The sequence below is a fragment of the Schistocerca serialis genome, chromosome 10 (assembly GCF_023864345.2).
Source record: "Schistocerca serialis cubense isolate TAMUIC-IGC-003099 chromosome 10, iqSchSeri2.2, whole genome shotgun sequence".
In the NCBI taxonomy this organism is placed as follows: Eukaryota; Metazoa; Arthropoda; class Insecta; order Orthoptera; family Acrididae; genus Schistocerca; species Schistocerca serialis.
Window position 1 is genome coordinate 209,975,591 of NC_064647.1, and position 19,695 is coordinate 209,995,285.

Below are 19,695 nucleotides of genomic sequence, written 5' to 3' on the forward strand. Positions count from 1 at the left end.
ATGTGATCTACCCATCTAATCTTCAGCATTCTTCTGTAGCACCACATTTCGAAAGCTTCTATTCTCTTCTTGTCCAAACTATTTATTGTCCTTGTTTCACTTCCATACATGGCTACACTCCATACAAATTCTTTCAGAAACGACCTCCTGACACTTAAATCTATACTCGGTGTTAGCAAATTTCTCTTCTTGAGAAACGCTTTCCTTGCCATTGCCAGTCTGCATTTTATATCCTCTCTACCTCGACCATCATCAGTTATTTTGCTCCCCAAATAGCAAAACTCCTTTACTACTTTAAGTGTCTCATTTCCTAATCTAATTCCCTCAGCATCACCCAAGTTAACTCGACTACATTCCGTTATCCTCGTTTTGCTTTTGTTGATTTTCATCTTATACCCTCCTTTCAAGACACTGTCCATCCCATTCAACTGCTTTTCCAAGTCCTTTGCTGTCTCTGACAGCATTACAAAGTCATCAGCGAACCTCAAAGTTTTTATTTCTTCTCCATGGATTTTAATACCTACTCCGAACTTTTCTTTTTTTTCCTTTACTGCTTGCTCAATGTACAGATTGAATAGCATCGGGGAGGTGCTACAACCCTGTCTCACTCCCTTCCCAACCACTGCTTCCCTTTCATGTCCCTCGACTCTTATTGCTGCCATCTGCTTTCTGTACAAGATGTAAATAGCCTTTTGTTCCCTGTATTTTACTCCTGCCACCTTCAGAATTGGAAAGAGAGTATTCCAGTCAACATTGTCAAAAGCTTTCTCTAAGTCTACAAATGCTAAAAACGTTGGTTTGTCTTTCCTTAATCTATTTTCTAAGATAAGTCGTAGGGTCAGTATTGCCTCACGTGTTGCAACATTTCTACGGAATCCAACCTGATCTTCCCCGAGGTCGGCTTCTACCAGTTTTTCCATTAGTCTGTAAAGAATTCGCTTAAGTATTTCTCTTAAATCTACATCTGTCTCCTCCTCTTACAGCTTTCTTCTCATCCCCACACTTGTAATTTCGTAATATTTCACCTTCCTTCTCCATCTCCTTCCCCTCTCCTCTCTTCTACTGTTATAATTTTCTCATCATCCGTATTCTCCTAATTATGAAATACATCCTCTTCCTTCATAATCTCCTCTTCTCCACTCTAATATTATGTATTCCTCCTCTAAGTCTTGTACTTCTTGCTCTACCTTTACCATCTCTTTCAGCCTCCTCAACCCTTACATCTTCATCACACCACCCACTTAATTTTATGCTGCTAAGCCATCCTTGTACATCTATATCTCTTCCTCCTAATGTCCATCCGCTTAATATCATAACACTTTTTCCTCCTCAACCACATTCTCTCCCCCTCCTCCTCTACTCTTACAGCTTTCTTCTCATCACTAGCTTCTTCACTTCTTACTATTTTCTCTTCATTTTCAGTCTCTTCCCCTGCTTCCTCCTCATATTTCCTTGCTGCATTCTTCTTTTTCTTCATCCTCCATCTTTCCTTTGCACATCTTTACCCACCTACCGCTTTTCTTTTGCTGCTGTCTCCTCAGTTGCTTCTAATATTCCTCACATCTGTGCACTCTTTCTCTTATAACTTTTTTTAACTTCCCCTTCACACATCCGCTTGTATTGTGCGTCCTTCTCCTCCTCCTTTCCATTTTCTTCTGTTACTTTTTAGGGCTCCATACTGGAATCTATAAAAATGGAACACTTATAGGATCATTTTGATATCAGTCCGCCTAACTGTCCAAAACCCATTTTACTCCTGAACGGGTAGACATATCAAGGTGAAATTTATGTCACGTATTATGGTCAATGGTTCCTTGGCTACGTTAAAAAGTGAAGTTTGTAAGTCAATGGAATCAAAAGGTGAGGCCATCTATGTCACGTGTTTTGATACTCGGAAACTCACTCATCAAAATCTGTAGGGTGCTTCCCCTTGAGGTAGAATCTTTAAAGCTAGCAGGAGGGAAGAATTCGCAGTGCAAGTAAAGGATAAGAAGCAGAAAATTGTTAATATGTAATTATATCACAGAAAAAATATTTCTTTTGTCATTCGTTATCTGACTTTAAACTTGAAATTAAAACGTTTTCGGAAGTCTAGGAATCCCTGGGACCAATATCTTGCTAGTATCAATGTCGATAACAGGCAAAAATCGTCGAGATCCTCAAATCCCAGAATGGGTGAACTGCATATATACATAATTAAGTTTGTAACGGAACACTCAGTACGTGAGTCGTACCTGCACCTGACCAATTTTTTTGTTCTTCATTCTCTTCCTCCCATACCCAGTTCTCATACTGCTTTCTCCTCTTTATTTATCTCATGTTCCACTGTATTTTCATTACTTTCGCCTTCTTCTTCTCCTGATTCTCATCTTCTTTCTCATTTACTTCCAATTTCAGCTCCTCCTCCATCTTCTATAATCCAATTCTAGTGTTACTGATCATCAGACTTTTCGCAAGTGATGCAGATAAAAATCCAAACCTCCAGATAGGAAAATTGTTTGATAAATAAAAATGTAAATGTCGTGTGACTAGGGCCTTATGTCGGATAGACCGTTCGCCAGGTGCAAGTCTTTCGATTTGACGCCACTTCGATGACTTGCGCGTCGATGGGGATGAAATGATGATGATTAGGACAACACAACACTCAGTCCGTGAGCGGAGAAAATCTCCGACCAAGCCGGGAATCGAACCAGGGCCCTTAGGATTGACATTCTGTCACGCTGACCACCCAGCTACTGGGGGGCGGACGTTTGCAAAAAGTGATGCATACTTTGCATCCTTGTGTTTTATTCGTGTTTAGGAGTGGTATTTCAATTCTCCTTCTTTCTTATGCAGTTTTGCTTTCTACGTGCATATCTGAGGGTACACCAAGCCTGCTGTTTCACACATGTAATATGGCACCACTTTTCCCTTTGTCTCCTTCTTACGAGGGTGGTTTCAGAAGTCTGGTAAATTTCTTAAAATAATGAAACTTCTTTGTTGCACCTTCACCGTTGGTAAGCTTGATTATTCCAAAAATCATAAAAAAATTTCAAAGAAGTACACTTCATTGTTGACAGCCACCTGAATTGGTCAGTGTGTCGACTACGACTGAAAATGAAGACAAGAAAATTTCGTGCTGTTATTAAACATTTTAATTTGAAGGGTTGGACTCTGTAAAAAATAAAAACAGAATTGGATGAAGTTCTTGCAGTCTCTGCACCATCATTGAAGACCCTTTATTTCTGGAATAATTAATTTAAACGTGGTGGGACAATCACTGAAGACGAAGCGCGTTCTGGGTGTCCAATTGAGGTCATCACAAAGGAAACCATTGACAGAATCCGTCATGAGTAATGCAAGGCCACCGAATAACAATTTGCGAGGTTGCTGAGACTGTATGCATCTCAAGTGAGGGAGTGCATAATATCCTGCACGGAGAATTGGCTATTAGTGAGCTGTGTGCGACGTGGATACCGCGACTCCTCACTGTCGACCAAAAGCACATTCGGCACAACGTTTCAACACAATCCCTGCTACGTCTGATCGCAATCCGCAAGACGTTTTGCGCCGGCTTGTGACTGCTGATGAAGCCTGGATCCATCATTACACACCAGAGACAAAACGGCAGTCAGAACAATGGACAGAGGCTGGTAAAAATGCACCGAAGAAGGTGAAGACTAGTTTGTCAGCTGGTAAGATGATGGCCGTTGTTTTTTGGGATTCCCAAGCAATAATCTTCATAGATTACTTGGAGAAAGACAGAAGCATAACTGGACCCTGTTATGCTTCATTGTCGAATCGTTTTAAACTTGCGTTGGCTGAAGACAGATGAAGGTTGGCACGCAAAAATATGCTCTTTCACCAGGAAAGTGCACCATCCCACACACAAGCGATTACAATGGAGAAACTACCGGAATTCAGCTTTGAACTGATTCCTCATTCACCCTATTAACGAGATTTAGCCGCAAGTGACTGCTTGCTGTTCGCTAATTTGAAGCTTTGGCTTGCTGGGAAAAAAAATTATCAAATGAGTAAGTGATGGTTGCAGTCAGCGAGTATTTTGCCGAGTTTGACAGAACCTATTTCCCCGATGGTATGAAAAAACTGGAGGATCGCTGGACCAACTGAATATCTCTCAAAGGAGTCTAAGGCGAAAAGTAAGATGAATTGTTTATGTTAGATTTTAGTTTTGTTATTTCGACGTTATTGTAGTTTTTTACTGCTCGTCGTGTGTGAATTTTGGTAAATTGCTTTTTTTGTGTCTTTGGTAGGTATGGACATGACTGACTATGTCAACAGTTTTCGGTTGTCGGCGATAATGGATGATGGGGGACAGTGCGTTGTCTCTAATAAAATTTCTTCAACTAAACGGATTTTTGGATGAAGTCGTGAAGTGTTCAGTACGTCGTGAACAAATGAGGCTTACTGAAGTTCCGGCGTCTCGGACCAGGGACGGCTGTATGTGGAGATGTCATAAGGATAACAGGTCAATTTTGTTCAAGTGGCTCTGAACACTATGGGACTTAACATCTATGGTCATCAGTCCCCTAGAACTTAGAACTACTTAAACCTAACTAACCTAAGGACATCACACAACACCCAGTCATCACGAGGCAGAGAAAATCCCTGACCCCGCCGGGAATCGAACCCGGGAACCCGGGGTCAGTTTTGTTGGTTTGTTGTATTTTTTGAGGTAGTGATGGTTGTGGACGTGTTTGTAGTTTTGGGTTTTAAGATTTGGTATCGGTAGTTTCTGTTGACCTATATAGGTCAAGGGAAGTGTTTGATTCCAGTGTGTGGTTGTGGGAGTTCCGGTATCGGGAGTTGCTGTTGAGCTATATAGGTCGATTCAAATTTGTGGGATCTGGAGCTGCTGTTGAGCTGTATAGGTCAAGGGAAGTGTTATTCGTGGGATCGGGAGCTGATGTTGCGCTATATAGGTCAAGGGATGTTTTCGATTCCAAATTGTGAGTTCGGGAGCTGCTGTTAAGCTATATACGTCAAGGGAAGTGTCCGATTCCAGAAGATATGGCGTTTAGTGGAATTTGTGGAGTTTTGTGTTGCCGGTTTTTTTTCGTCGTTTTGTGTTGTTTGGTATGGTATGGTGGTGTGTGTCTAAATTTTTTTTTATATTTACTTTGTCCCCACCCGAGAACCCCCAATTTCCCTCGTTAGTTTCATTAGGTTTTTGTCGAACGTGTGTGTGTGTGTTGGTGTTTCAATGTATTTTCGTGTTTGTGGTCATGTTTACGTCATAGGCGCCATATTAGAGTCGTAGTGTATGGTCGTTTCCGCCATATTTGTGACGTCATGGGTCAAAGTAGACGGGTGGAATCGGACGCTTCTGTATTTCCCTCTCAAGTAATCCAATTACACTCATGTATTAGAGCAGCGCTTTTTATCTGTGAGCGTTCATTTTCCTCGCTATCTCGGATTAGGTGAATGCCAGACAAGGCTGATAGTTAACGCAAGTGCTTTTGTTTCAGGACCAGGAGCAGGATCAGGAGCAACAGGAACAGGACGACGCCGTGACAGACGAAGAGGACGAGACGGAGGAGGGCGCCGGTGATGACTACGATGATGATGACGAGGAAGATGAGGGTGCTGTGGACAAGGAGCAGGATGCGAGCAGCGCGTGAGTACTGGGGATTCCCCCGCCAGGTCTTGAGAGTTCTGGGGACTCCCCTCCCATGTCGCATGTGTGACCAATGGTCCTGTGGCTTCCAAGGAGGCGTGGTCATCAGCGATTCTCCTAACACGTTGCGTCAGTTTTTCGCAATCCCTTATAGGGACTTAGGATGATTTGGACAGAATTTCTACCTGGTGCAATGAAAGCCGAGAGAGGGAGAAGGGGGAACAGGTGTGTGTGCGTGTGTGTGTGTGTGTGTGTGTGTGTGTGTGTGTGTGTGTGTGTGTGTGAGAGAGAGAGAGAGAGAGAGAGAGAGAGAGAGAGAGGAGAAGAAGGGATAAAAAGCTGTCAACAACTCGAAGGCTGACTGGTATACCGCAGTGTTTTGCTGGGCGTGATCCTGTTGGAGGTGGTATGCCATTGCCTTCCTCCAACCATTGAGCTGAGTTATACCCAGGAAGTTATAGGGGGACCTGTGGCTTAACGTGCCCTCGGAACTACGGTGCATCTCGACATTTTTCACTCCAACCAACACTGCGAGAGGTGAAACAAGTTAAAAAGCTGCAGATAAAAGTCCTTGGATTGGGCGGTGTTAGATGTCTGTGAATCGACAGTAATTTTTCCTGTATCGTTCGCAAATGGAAAAAAAGCCACGGCTTGTGGAGCAGGAATGTAAAGTAGGAGCATTTCCAGAGAAGCTGGCAATCCGCTACCTTAAAGTGTATAATAAATTCCTTCATTTATTTGACCAATGCAGTACATAGGTTAATGTATACTTTAACGATAACGCCATTAAGGGAACCACACCGTGGTTCAGGTAGAAAAAAATCGATTTTCGCTTTTCATCATATTTCGATAGATTACGGTTTTTATTAAGTACTCTGTAAAGGATTTTGCCGAAAAAAAATTTTTTTTCGAGCATTTAAAGAGCACTTTCCTACCACGTGCATATATTTTAGATATTTATATCCCCTACATTTCACTTTAGGGATTTTTTTTTACTCCCGAGTGTGTTGGCTATCCTTGAAATGCAACGGTCGGTATTCTTTTGTTTCTGCTGTTTGTAAAAAACACGCTTTCAAACACGCGGTTAGTTTTGTTCAAGTGTGATTGCGAGTACTCACGTCTGCAGTGCTTGTTTACGTGTGTTTTGTTGTGTTAATTGAAGATGACGAAACGTAAAGGCATTTTCAAGAAACGACAATTTAGAGGAAACAAGTTTAGAAAGCTTTCTGTGCAAGATGTTATGTCGCCTGGCAACGACGTTTCTAATTGTAATTCTTCAACAAGTGCATCATCAAAGAAGCTCTCAACATTTCAAGAGAGTTACACCGACTTTACTGTAAGTGACAAGGGGTGCAGTAACATTATTATAAATTTGAGAATATTATCAGATGTAATTTCTATATTTGTACAATGTAGACAGTGTGGTGAGTCACAGTGTGAAAATATTTGAGCGTGCCAGTGGGAGAAAAGGCTTAGCAATTGCTCTGGATTTAATTTGCACTAAATGCTCAGCTGTGATTTCATTTATGAGTTCTTCAAAACCAGATGCAAGTGGCCCTTATGAAATCTGTGGTGTCACCGCCAGACACCACACTTGCTAGGTGGTAGCTTAAATCGGCCGCGGTCCATTTAGTACATGTCGGACCCGCGTGTCGCCACTGTGTAATCGCAGACCTAGCGCCACCACCAAGGCAGGTCTCGTGATACGAGAGAGCACTCGCCCCAGTTGTACGAGAACCTATCTACCGACCAGATGTACGAAGCCTTTCTCTCTCATTAGCCGAGAGACAGAATAGCCATCAGCTAAGTTAATGGCTACGAACTAGCAAGGCGCCATTAGCCTTACAGTGATTGTAATTAAAGTCTCCTGTGTATCGTCAAGATCGATGTACCACAATGATATTAAAGTTAAGTATTAAACCTGCTCCGTACTTTTCTTCCTAACATTAATTACGTAGCCTGTTCCAGTACTTCACGCCCGTCTGCGTTAGTCTAGCGTGCATTTTCAGCCATCTCAACTTCACGGTGTCGGCCCAGATACCGACACAACAAAATCAATGCTAGATTAGTGTATGCCATACCATCCATTGGCAAGGGCCTGGCTGCAGGGAGAACATTTTGTTCAGTGATGAACTTACATCAGCCACCAAACAAATTTCAAAAACTGACTGCAGTATTAGAGAAAGCAGTCTGTGAGGTCAGTGAGGAAAGCATGAAACTGGCTGCCAGGGAAGTAGTGGAAGAAAATGATGGATGTTCGGATACTGCAGTTGCACTTGATGGAAGTTGGCAGAAAAGAGGACATAATTCCCTGAATGGAATAGTGACTGCCACGAGTGTAGACACCGGAAAAGTGTTAGATGTGGAGATAATGTCGAAGTACTGCAAATGTTGTAAAGTCAATGAACATAAAAACACAACTGTGTGGCTAATTTTAGTGGATCAAGTGGTGGTATGGAAGTTCATGGAGTACAACAAATATTTCATCGCTCCGTAGAAACAAGAGGCGTACGGTACACCAAATACTTGGACGGTGGTGACAGTAAAGCCGTCGGCATACGGACCGTGCATCCGAACGTTGAGCGTTGAGCGTGCCCAATTTCTGACGTCATAGCGTGGAATAGCACGTTCGGGAGTCTTTCCGAACGTGCAGAGCAATATCTAGCATGTCAGATATTCTGAGCGTGCGTCTGAGAGTTGACCAATGAGATGGCACAACGCCACGTACGTCACAGGCACGCCGTCTCCCTTCAGCACAGAGTTGTTAGGCGCCATATTGGCATTCATTTCAAGTCTATACATGTATATGCCGTTTCTGAGCACCAGCGAAGTGAGAATCACTGGAAACCCCGTTGTTAACTGTGTGATTCGTTCCAATAAAATAATGAGAAACACCATAGTCGTGGCAAAAGAATTATTGTAACGAGCGTATTATGAGAGTAGGCCATTTGAAGGCAGCGACTCACTGAAGATCCATCCAAAGCGCATTGTTCTTCGTACAATTTGTTATAATTAAATTACAATTAGTAACATAATTATCTACTATTAACGTTTTTTAGCAACCGGTAATGCAATATATTTAAAATGTGGATAGTGTTGTATGTTTAGTGTAATGAGTAGCGTCTCTGTCTCGTAGTGAATTTTTGCTGGGGTGGTGGTTCGCGTCTGAAAAGTTCCAAATTTTGTTTCCCAACATTCGCGTTTTTATTAGGTTCTGATACTTTATTATTAGTTTAAAATAAGAATATGCTACAATATTTGATGTTATGTAAATATAAGGTCACCTTTTTATGAGGGGTGACTGTTGGATTGGCTTAATCTACAGGACAGCTTGCGCTACTTGTATAAAGATATTTTGCTCCTTTTTCTTTTACGCTTCGTAATTCACATGTTGCAGAGATTCTGCTGCTGGGTAGGAACAGTGATCAAGTAAGACTGACCTTGGGGTTTTACTAAAATGTGGGAATGATGAAATAATGTTTATCTTATTCGGAGAAGTATTCTAAATTTGTACCGCACTGGTTGTGATGGAACTTTTACAAGCCTGTGCACTTATTAATTAGACATGGCACTTTTCTTTTCGTGGACTGTAGAGGAAATGTGCGTTTTAATAGAGCTAACGTGGGAATTTTACGCGCGCCCGTTGAGTAAACAGTGTGATTTACGAACTAGAAACACCCCTCAAACTGCCGCTGGAGTGCGTTGCGATCGCGTATACCACGTTGGGGCCCACGTACCGTATGCACAAGTCGCATCGTTCCTAACCGTTCAGCAGCACGTTGAACTTGGCACGCTCAACGTTAACGTTCGACAGCACGGTCCGTGTGCCGACGGCTTAAGGCATACAACAACGTGGTGAACTCTTAAGCCATATTGAGAAACCATTATTAGCAAAATACTGTAGAATGTGTAGGCCTACACCAACGGAAATTTTTTCTTTGGCTTCCTTCCACGTAAGGATTCGACTTTGAATGTAGGAACGCTGGACGCCGCGTGTAATCCGACCTGACTCGGTTTGACCTCCCATTTTAAAATTGAATTACTCACGACACAGCTACGCGAACCAGCAAACACATATACGACCGACACGTCTAAAGTCTCACACACAAATGATTTTCAATTTGATCACATCACAGAAACGGTCGCGCATGGGCACTGTGCAGGACTTTTGAAATGACCCTCGTAATTTAAATTTACGGCAAATTTCATGAGATATCAACCTCTGAGCATTCGAAAATAGAATAGCTTCAGTGACCTTGCTGTCGGCGTGTATGAGTCAGTCCATTTTAAACAAACACTTGATGGACACTAACTACTTGTTTCGACTGGCGCTCAAACTCCATGGAAAATTTGAAAAGATGTTGTAGATGAGTCATTCGACCTCGGACAGAAGCTCAATATTAGCCTGCGCAGCCGGAACGCCCAATAGTTCGTCACTTGCTGCGTTACCGGTACCTTCGCAGTTTACGTCCTTTCCGCTAGCAACCGCTTCCCGTGAACAGCAGTCACGAGTTGTTTGACGTACAAACAGCGTGAATGCTGTTTCCTGCAGCTGTTGTCGCTCCTGGATGTGACCTCACCGCTGCATTTCCTCAGCCTTTCCACACGTCGCCCTGCGCGAGTGTCCCGTGGCAGCTCTATGATAGGACACAAAGCGGCTAGAGACGTGACAACTGCAACATTTTTATACAACGTGTTTCACGATTAGTAGGGATCACTGGCAGGGGCGAGAAAGTACACGATAATACTTCGTAGAAACAAAAATGTTACGGTAAACATGGAGCAAAAAATGAGGCGTTTGCGAGCTAACTGCAAAAGTGTGGCTACGTGTCATCCACTGACTTCTGTACGAAATATTGTCCCAGTTGGTACAAACCAATGATCCTACCCCACCCGCGATTCTTTAAAGAATAAAAAAAGCTTCAGACGTCTAATTACGTCACAGTTCAGTAAACAATAAAGAACACCCTTGCCGAATTCGGTCTAGATAAGAAAACAATCTGATCAGCGCCACTTTAAATAACACACTGTCAAAGATCAAGTTCAGAGGCGAGGTATCAGAACCATTTGAAATCTGTACAGGGGTGAGACAAGGTGACCTGCTCGCTCCATTGCTTTTCAACTGTGTCCTGGAAAAGATAGAGAGTGGAAAACAACCGTACCGCCAGGTTATGGGATTCAATTTGGACACACAAGAAATGGCCTCAGTGGAAACTGTTTGGCTTTTGCTGATGATCTGACACTCATTGCAAATAATATTGACGAAGCTAAGGTTCAAGTGCCCAGCCTACAATCAATTGCTGCTAAGACTGGTCTAAACATAGCATTTAACAAAACTGAATTCGACACAAACGACAACCACACTCATCCACAATGAAATACAACGAGAGAAAATCAAGCAGTCAAAGAAACTTAAATATCTCGCAGAAATAATTACACCTGATGGTTCAGAAAATGCAGCTGTAGAAAGTAGGTGTTCTAAACTAGAAGTGCTTTTCGTCTGTGCAAAGACTTATACAAAAGCAAAAGCCTGTCTTTAAACCTAAAACGTTGTCATTATAACACCGTAATTAGACCGTCAGCTTTGTATGCATCAGAATGTTTAAAAACATGACGAAGAAAGGACCACTGCGTAAACTTGAAATAAAAGACTGGAAAATTTCGCGGAAAATCCTTGGCCTTATCAAAGAAAACGGAGAATTCCGCCGAAGACACAACTATGAATTATACGAACGAACATGCAGAAGACATTGTTACCAGCACGAGGCATCGGAGAATGATGTTTTTTGGTCATCTGGAAAGAATGAACCCGCAAAGACTTACTCATCGCATACATTCATCAATTTCAAAAACAAAATCGTATTCAAAATGGGCAAGCCAAGTTAAAAAGGATTTACAGGAAGCTGAAATTTCATTTGATGACATTCAGGATCGAGAAGTTTTCAGAGAAAAAGTCAAAATTACTAAAAACCTTATTTCACTTACTATGCCAGTTCCACGTCCTGCAAATGGTCAAAACAGAGAAAAGAATCAGTCAGCCAAAATGAAAATCTACTGCCAAAAGCGGAAAACACAATCAGGGGAGAGATAAAAATCTTTGTGGTCCATAACAGGCCAAAACGATAGCAAAAAAAAAAAAAACATTTGTTTTTGACGATAAGCATGAAAACCTAAATGGTTGAAGACACAGAACCCTAACTATATAGATTTAATTACGTTACGATTATTCACCAATAGTGTGTGAGAAAGTCAAAAGAAGACTGTAGGTTCTGTAATTTTTTGCTCCGTTTTAAGAAAACCTACTTATTACACATCTCAATGTTTATAACGTCGTAGCTCCTGAAATGCGTTTGATGCAATGATATAATTTTGCAGGTATATTCAGTAGTATACGAGGTCTGTTGAAAAACGAAGTGCGGTTGGCATCCCTGCACACGCCTTTAATGTGTAACTGCCGGAAATTTCATTGTTGTATGTCTGTTAGATGTTGCTCAGTGCTGTATTGATTAGAACGTTGTGTCGCACAGTTTATGAATTTCGGGATGTCAAGAGTTAGAGAAGCAACGCATCTGCATTAAATTTTGCGTGAAACTCATGAAAACCTTTACAGAGACATGCCAAATGATGCAGAAAACCTATGGTAATGAGTGCTTAAGACGTACTCGGTGTTACGAATTGTTCACACGGTTCAAAATGTACCGGACGGAAGTTAAGATGACTCTCGTTCAGAACGTCATTCGACGTCTACCAACCGACTTTGAAGGATTAGTTCATCATGAATTCGTGTCACAGGGAGAAACTGTTAATCGATTATACCATCGTAACGTGTTGCGACGCCTGCGAGAAAATTTGAGAAGGGAAGGGCTTGAAATGTGGCGAGACAATTCATATCCCTCGCATCACGATAATACACTCGCACATTCATTCCTGTTGGTGCGTGACTGTTGCACAGAAAACAAAATCACTTTGTGCCTCATTTTTCGTACTCTCCAGATGTGGCCGCTACGGACCTTTTTTCATTTCAAAAGTTGAAAACCCCGTTGAAAAGACGATTTGAAACAATAGCCGAGATAAAAGAAAATTCACAGACGATGCTTCGTGCGAACCAGCAAGAGGCGGGCCAAGACTGTTTAAGGAAGTGGAAACTGTGTTGGTAGTGGTGTTTCAATTGTGGAGAAGAGTATTTCGAAGGAGACGCAGCACAATAAGTTGAAGGTAAACGTAGAAAAATTTTGTGGGCCGAGTTTCGTAATTTTCTGAACAGACCTCGTATTTGTATACTGTGTGCAGACTGTGCTGCGAATAGAAGTATCAGTAATGAAGTAATAAATTAAGAAGTCATGCCTGGCGCTGATGTGAACTGTGAAAATGTAATCTATACAAATTATAAATATTTATGTATGTTTCACATCTCATCCTAAACCACTGGACCGATTTCAACCAAACTTTGTACACGTATCATTTATTCTCTGGAGAGAATCACTTTGGGATTAAAACCACCTACTTATCAAAGAGGTGGCGGTGGCTATGAAAAAGTAGTCCAGGCCACGAGGAAACTTTTAATTTGTTTGTCCGGTATTTGAGAATGAAAGTGCTTAGAGACGTGCAACAAACTTCACACATAATTTCGAATGTTTACAAAACATTTTCTTCCTCGCGACCCCCACAAAATGATGAATGGAAAGAAGTTTGCCACTCACATCATTCTCGCTGTTCAAGCAGTAAAACTGCCACGCGAAGCATGACGTTTTTAACTGTTTCCATGGAATTGTGTGTGCTGTATTCATATATTCCACTAAATGAAGCAGAAAAATAACATTGTACGACACTTAGCCCAGCAGCTATGACATAACACTGAATGCGTGAAAAACTACCGCATCATGCGAGACATATAAATTTATTACTAACTCTGTCCGCAACACTTTTGTCAAACAGTATCCACATTTGCCACCGAATGCACCTACAAAAATGAAACATTGTATGCCTTATGTATGTATGTATGTATGTATGTATGTATGAATGCTTAATCCGGGGACCTAGAAACGATGGAACAGGCTTTGTCCCGCTGTAGCCCTCAGTGGTTCACAACCCAACAACAGGCCCCAGCAGTCCACCCACTCCACCGCCGCCCCACACCGAACCCAGGTTTATTGTTCCGATTGGCCCCCTAGTGGACCCATCCCCTGGTAACATCTCATACCAGACAACTGTGATCCCAAATGTATGCATGGTAGAATAATTATGGTGTACACATACGTGGAAACAATGTTTGCGCAGCAATTATCAACACAGTTTAGCTGAGGTGGAATAAGGGCAACCAGCCTGCATTTGCTGAGGTAGATGGAAAACCACCTGAAAAACTATCCACATGCTGGCCGTCACAACGGCCCTCAGCACTAATCCGCCGAGCGGATTTGTGCTGGGGACCAGCATGCCTTCCCATTTGGGAAGCAGCGCATTAGAGTGTGCGGCAAGCTGGGTGGGCTGTACGACTTATAGTTAAGAAGATTTGATGTCAAATAGGCTGCTAAGATGCAAGAAAAAACCAGCTCATCATGCATGAAGTTTCAGTTTAGGCCTATTACTTCTTTGCTGCTAACTCTATTTGCAACACATGACACTCACTGTATCTACATATGCTGTTAAATGTACATAGAAAAAAATATCACTGTGCGACAAACAGTTCAGGAGATATGACGTCATAAACATTAAGCTGTGTCAAAATGAAACTTGAGGGTGAAATTCACTAGACATTCAGGTGAAATACGTGCACAAACATGCATTAGATATGTTAAATATGTGTGAAGCATATTTGTCATGTGCATTTGTGAGCAAAGCCACAGATAAAAAGCTCATCATGAACTCCTGGAACACTTTCAATCAAATATGGTTGACATATTAGTTACAATCTGGAAGTTAATAGTGTAGGAGTAAGAACCACAAACTTCCTATTGGGGTTAGTGTGATACTGATGAGACAGGAGTGAGGGTGAGGAGATAGACAATGAGGGGGAGAGGAAGAGATAGGCACAGATAGGAGGAGAATGATGAGGAGAAGGAGTTGGACAGAGATAAAGAAGGTGAAAATGCACCGAGGGAGGGGAGAGGTGGAGATGGACAGACAAAGGAAAGAGGAGGAGATGAACAGAGACAGGGAGAGTAAGAGGCAGAGAGATGGTGGAGGAAGAGATAAACAGACAGAAGGGGAGGAGAAAGAGGAGGAAATGGACAGAAAGAGTGAGACCAGGAGATCAAGAAAGAGAGGGGGCAAAGAGCAGATTAACAGAGAGAGAGAGAGAGCGAAGGGGGGGGGGGGGGGGGAGGAAATGGACAGAGCAAGGATGGTAGAGAATATGTACTTACAGAAGAAATTGGGTCAAAAAATACCTGGGCAGCTATGGTTTTCCCAGCTAGTTATACTACAATAAGAGCAGCTGAGTAGTTTAGGACAAGAAGTTGTTGCTTTTTTGCAAAGTACTGTAGCTGTTTTTCTCCTGAAATACATCTAGTAAGTGGTTTAGAAGTAAATACCATAATTATCAGTTTTAATAGATTAGTGTGAATCATAATTTGTTGTTAGGTAATTTTACAGAAGTAGCTATCAGCACTTGCTTTTGCCTGTTAATGCATAACCTGATTCGTGCTGAAAGCTCTCCTTTATAATAGAATTAACAGAACATGAGTTGTGGAGGCATGAATGGTCTTACGAAGTATTGTGTATAAGCACAAGTTTACATATTCACATTTAGAGAATGTGTTAGAAATTGGTTTTCCAGCAGTATTGTGACTGTCCCTCTGACAGGGCCCCAGCTGCACCCGCTCTGCCCAGCCCCACGGCTGCACCCGCCACCGCCTCCGGAGCCGGCTCTCAGGCAGCCACCCCCGTGCCCACGCCCGACCCCTACTTCACGCACTTCGACCCACGCATCGAGCACCAGGCCTACAAGGACGCGCAGCAGCGACTCGAGGAGCAGCACCGGGAGAAGGTCACCAAGGTGGGCCGACACACTGTGTAACAGCAGTACACGTACAACAGACAACTTGAGACTCGTATTGTAGAAACATGAACAAGGTAACTTTCTGTTTTAGCATTGCCACCCCAACAAATTTTGTAGTACGATTTTATCCATTTGAAATGATCGGTGAAAGCCTGCATCTTCGAAAAAAGTGGGTTTCATTATAAAATAACTTTCTGATACCAGTCATAATGTTCTGTTATTTATCTTTTGCATGACAGATGACAAAATGGTAGATATCGAAATAGATGACAGAGCGATAGAAAAACAATTAAAATCGCTCAAAAGAGGAAAGGCCGCTGGACCTGATGGGATACCAGTTCGATTTTACGCAGAGTACGCAAAGGAACTAGCCCCCCTTCTTTCAGCGGTGTACCATAGGTCTCTGGAAAAGCGTAGCATTCCAAAGGATGGGAAAGTGGCACAGGTCATCCCCATTTTCAAGAAGGGACGTCGAACAGATGTGCAGAACTATAGACCTAAATCTTTAACGTCGATCAGTTGTAGAATTTTGGAACACGTATTATGTTTGAGTATAATGACTTTTCTGGAGACTAGAAATCTACTCTGTAAGAATAGGCACGGGTTTTGAAAAAGACGATCGTGTGAAACCCAGCTAGCGGTATTTGTCCACGAGACTCAGAGGGCCATAGACATGGATTCCCAGGTAGATGCCGTGTTACTTGACTTCCGCAAGGCATTCAACATGGTTCCCCACAGTCATTTAATGAACAAAGTAAGAGCATATGGACTATCAGACCAACTGTGTGATTGAATTGAAGAGTTCCTAGATAACAACGCAACATGTCATTCTCAATGGAGAGAGGTCTTCCGAAGTAAGAGTGATTTCAGGTGTGCCGCAGGGGAGTGTTGTAGGACCGTTGCTATTCACCATATACATAAATGACCTTGTGGATGGCATCAGAAGTTCACTGAGGCTTGTTGTGGATGATGATGTGCTATATCAAGAGGTTGTAACAATGAAAATTGTACTGAAATGCAGGAGGATCTGCAACAAATTGACGCATGGTGCAGGGAATGGCAATTGAATCTCAATGTAGACAATTGTAATGTGTTGCAAACACATAGAAAGAAAGATCTTTTATCATTTAGCTATAGTATAGCAGGTCAGCAACTGGAAGCAGTTAATTCCATAAATTATCTGGGAGTAGGCATTAGGAGTGATTTAAAATGGAATGATCATATAAAGTTGATCGTCGGTAAAGCATATCCCAGACTGAGATTCATTGGAAGAATCCTAAGGAAATGCAATCCGAAAACAAAGGAAGTAGGTTACAGTACGCTTGTTCCCCCACTGCTTGAATACTGCTCATCAGTGTGGGATCCGTACCAGATAGGGTTGATAGAAGAGATAGAGAAGATCCAACGGAGAGCAGCATGCTTCGTTACAGGATCATTTAGTAATCGCGAAAGCATTACAGAGATGATAGATAAACTTCAGTGGAAGACTCTGCAAGAGAGACGCTCAGTAGCTCGGTACGGGCTTTTGTTGAAGTTTCGAGAACATACCTTCACCGAGGAGTCAAGCAGTATATTGCTCCCTCCTACATATATCTCACAAAGAGATCATGAGGATAAAATCAGAGAGATTAGAGCCCACACAGAGGCATACCGACAATCTTTCTTTCCACGAACAACACGACACTGGAATAGAAGGGAGAACAGATAGAGGTACTCAAAGTGCCCTCTGCCACACGCCTTTGGGTGGCTTGCGGTGTATGGATGTAGATGTACATGTCGACATGTTTCCAGAAATGATTTCCATTTTCAAGTGCGTTTCTTGTGTGTTATGCCATTTATTTATGGTTTTTTCAAGCTGTGATGTGCTGCATTGTTCTGTTACCTTTACCAGAATATATAACATACACGATTTTTTAAATTAATTATTGCTCTTTATATAGAGTTAATAGATGTGCACAGTGGAGGCAAGAGCCAAAGTCAAATACCAAGGGGAGCTGTCCAAGGATTTCCTTATCAGAACGGATGTGAGACAAGGTGATGTTATTTCACCACTGTTATTTAATCTGATCCTAGAGAAAGTAACCTGAGAAATGAAGAGAGAAAACAAAGTGGTGACGCTAAATGGTAAGACAGATTTATTGGTTTATGCAGACAACATCACTGTTCTAGCAAAATCAGAGGAAGAGATGGCAGAAACTTTAGAGGACCTTGCGCAAAGTGCAAGTAAGATCGGGTTACAGATTAATGCAGAAAAGACTGAGGTAATGGAGGTATCAAGAGAAGCCCCTAAAGACATCCCATTGCAGGTAGGGATATGGAAATTTGCTGAACTGAAGAATTTTAAATACCTTGGTACATGGTTCAACAGACAGAATGATTTAAAACAGGAAATAAATGAATGTATTGTGAATGGGTCTAAAATTTATTTCAGTCTAAAGCGGATAATGTCATACAACAACGTGTCAATTAAGACCAAACTTAATGAATGTAATGCTGTGACAGTGCCAGTATTGTTGTATGGGACAGAAACCCTAAGCACAACAAAGAAGGATGAAGAAAACTTATTGGTCTTCGAAAGAAAAATTATGAGAAAGATCTTTGGGCTGATGAGGCAACTGAACAGAATAAGCTTGGCAGGCCACATTGCTAGGAGACCAGACACCTCTCAAGCAATAGCCTTACTTATGGGAAGATCTGATGGTATCTGTCCAATCGGAAGACCCAGAAAGCGATGGGCGGATAAGCTGCAGAAAGACCTTTGCCAGCTAGAAGTTCGTGACAACTGGATCCAAAGAGCACAAGATCACCATCCATGGAGGAGCATTGTGAGGTCGGCACATGATCTACAGGGTCGTCGAGCACCGATTTGATTGATTGATTAATTGATTGATTGATTGATTGATGGAGTTATGGCGAATTTGCAAAAACAGTAAGTAACCTTTTCCCAAATTAACCATTAACTATATATGAAGGTTGATTATTAATTTACAAACTTATATATATATATAAAGGTAAATGCAACAGAGCAATGAAGCACTTCATAAATCGAAAACAACATGAATAAATGGAGTAATTCACAAATGTTTCATTGTTATAAACTTCATCCTGATTAGTTTTATTACATTACAATAATTTTACATGATTTATTGTATTACAGTTTGCTTACTAGGTGCTCTCAGCTTAAAATACATGTTCTTCTATCAAAGAATTATTGTTATTTTCTAAAATTCAAGTTCATATATTTGTTTTGTCTGGCAATTTCATATATGATTTTTGTATGACTAATATAGTGCATCAGTACTTGTCCTCCTGAATGTAGTAAATGTACATAACCTGGAGCAGTATTCATAATCAATTTTAGTTTTATAAAAGAACAAAACTTCATATAAAATTTGTGAATTTATAGCACATAAATAGTGAAGTACCTCAGACCTGCATATGTTTATCTTACATTATTAGCATTTATATTTACTTAAAACATTTATAAAGAAAAGTGAAAATTGTAGTAGGATCCATGCCTATTAACAATTCACTGTATTAGGTGCTACATTAATCCAGGGTATCAACACTGAAACATGGCTGAGACAGTTACATTTCATTATCCATTTTTTGATAAGCAGTGTTCCACAGCTATGAAATTTTGCAGAAATGACATTGAGTATGACATCTTCAGCTGCTGAATTAAAGAACTTTATTTGCTACTTTATTTTAATGTAACGCTACTACCTTCAGGCACAAAAGCTGAAATTCACTTCTGTGTGTCAGTACTATAGCAAACTCCCAATTATCTGGGTTAATATGGTCCTGAGATTGCACTGCTAACTGAAAAACATGGATAATCCAATACAAGTGTTTTGACCAGAAACTGCTGTTTACAAAGCAAACTTTTTATGTGAAAGCCCTTTGCGTTCTTTACCTGTTAGTAACTGGGAAATGAAACTTTTTTACAAAATTGTACTGAGACATACTGCATTTCATTTCGTTTCAGGTTACTTTTGAAAAACAATTCTCCATGTTTTTTTAACTCACTTTTTTTCGTGATGCTACTTCTCATTTTCCAAAGATTCACACAATCAGTAGA

The 19,695-nt window shown here is 41.4% G+C and overlaps 1 protein-coding gene across 1 annotated transcript in view; it reads left to right on the forward strand.

Annotated features, from left to right (window-relative positions):
* Window positions 1-19,695, forward strand: part of LOC126424700 (amyloid-beta-like protein) — a 132,391-nt gene that overhangs the window by 73,401 nt on the left and 39,295 nt on the right. The window contains exons 4-5 of the mRNA XM_050087425.1: window positions 5,469-5,617; window positions 15,419-15,611. Coding sequence (XP_049943382.1) covers window positions 5,469-5,617; window positions 15,419-15,611 — 342 coding nt within the window. The remainder of the gene's footprint in view (window positions 1-5,468; window positions 5,618-15,418; window positions 15,612-19,695) is intronic.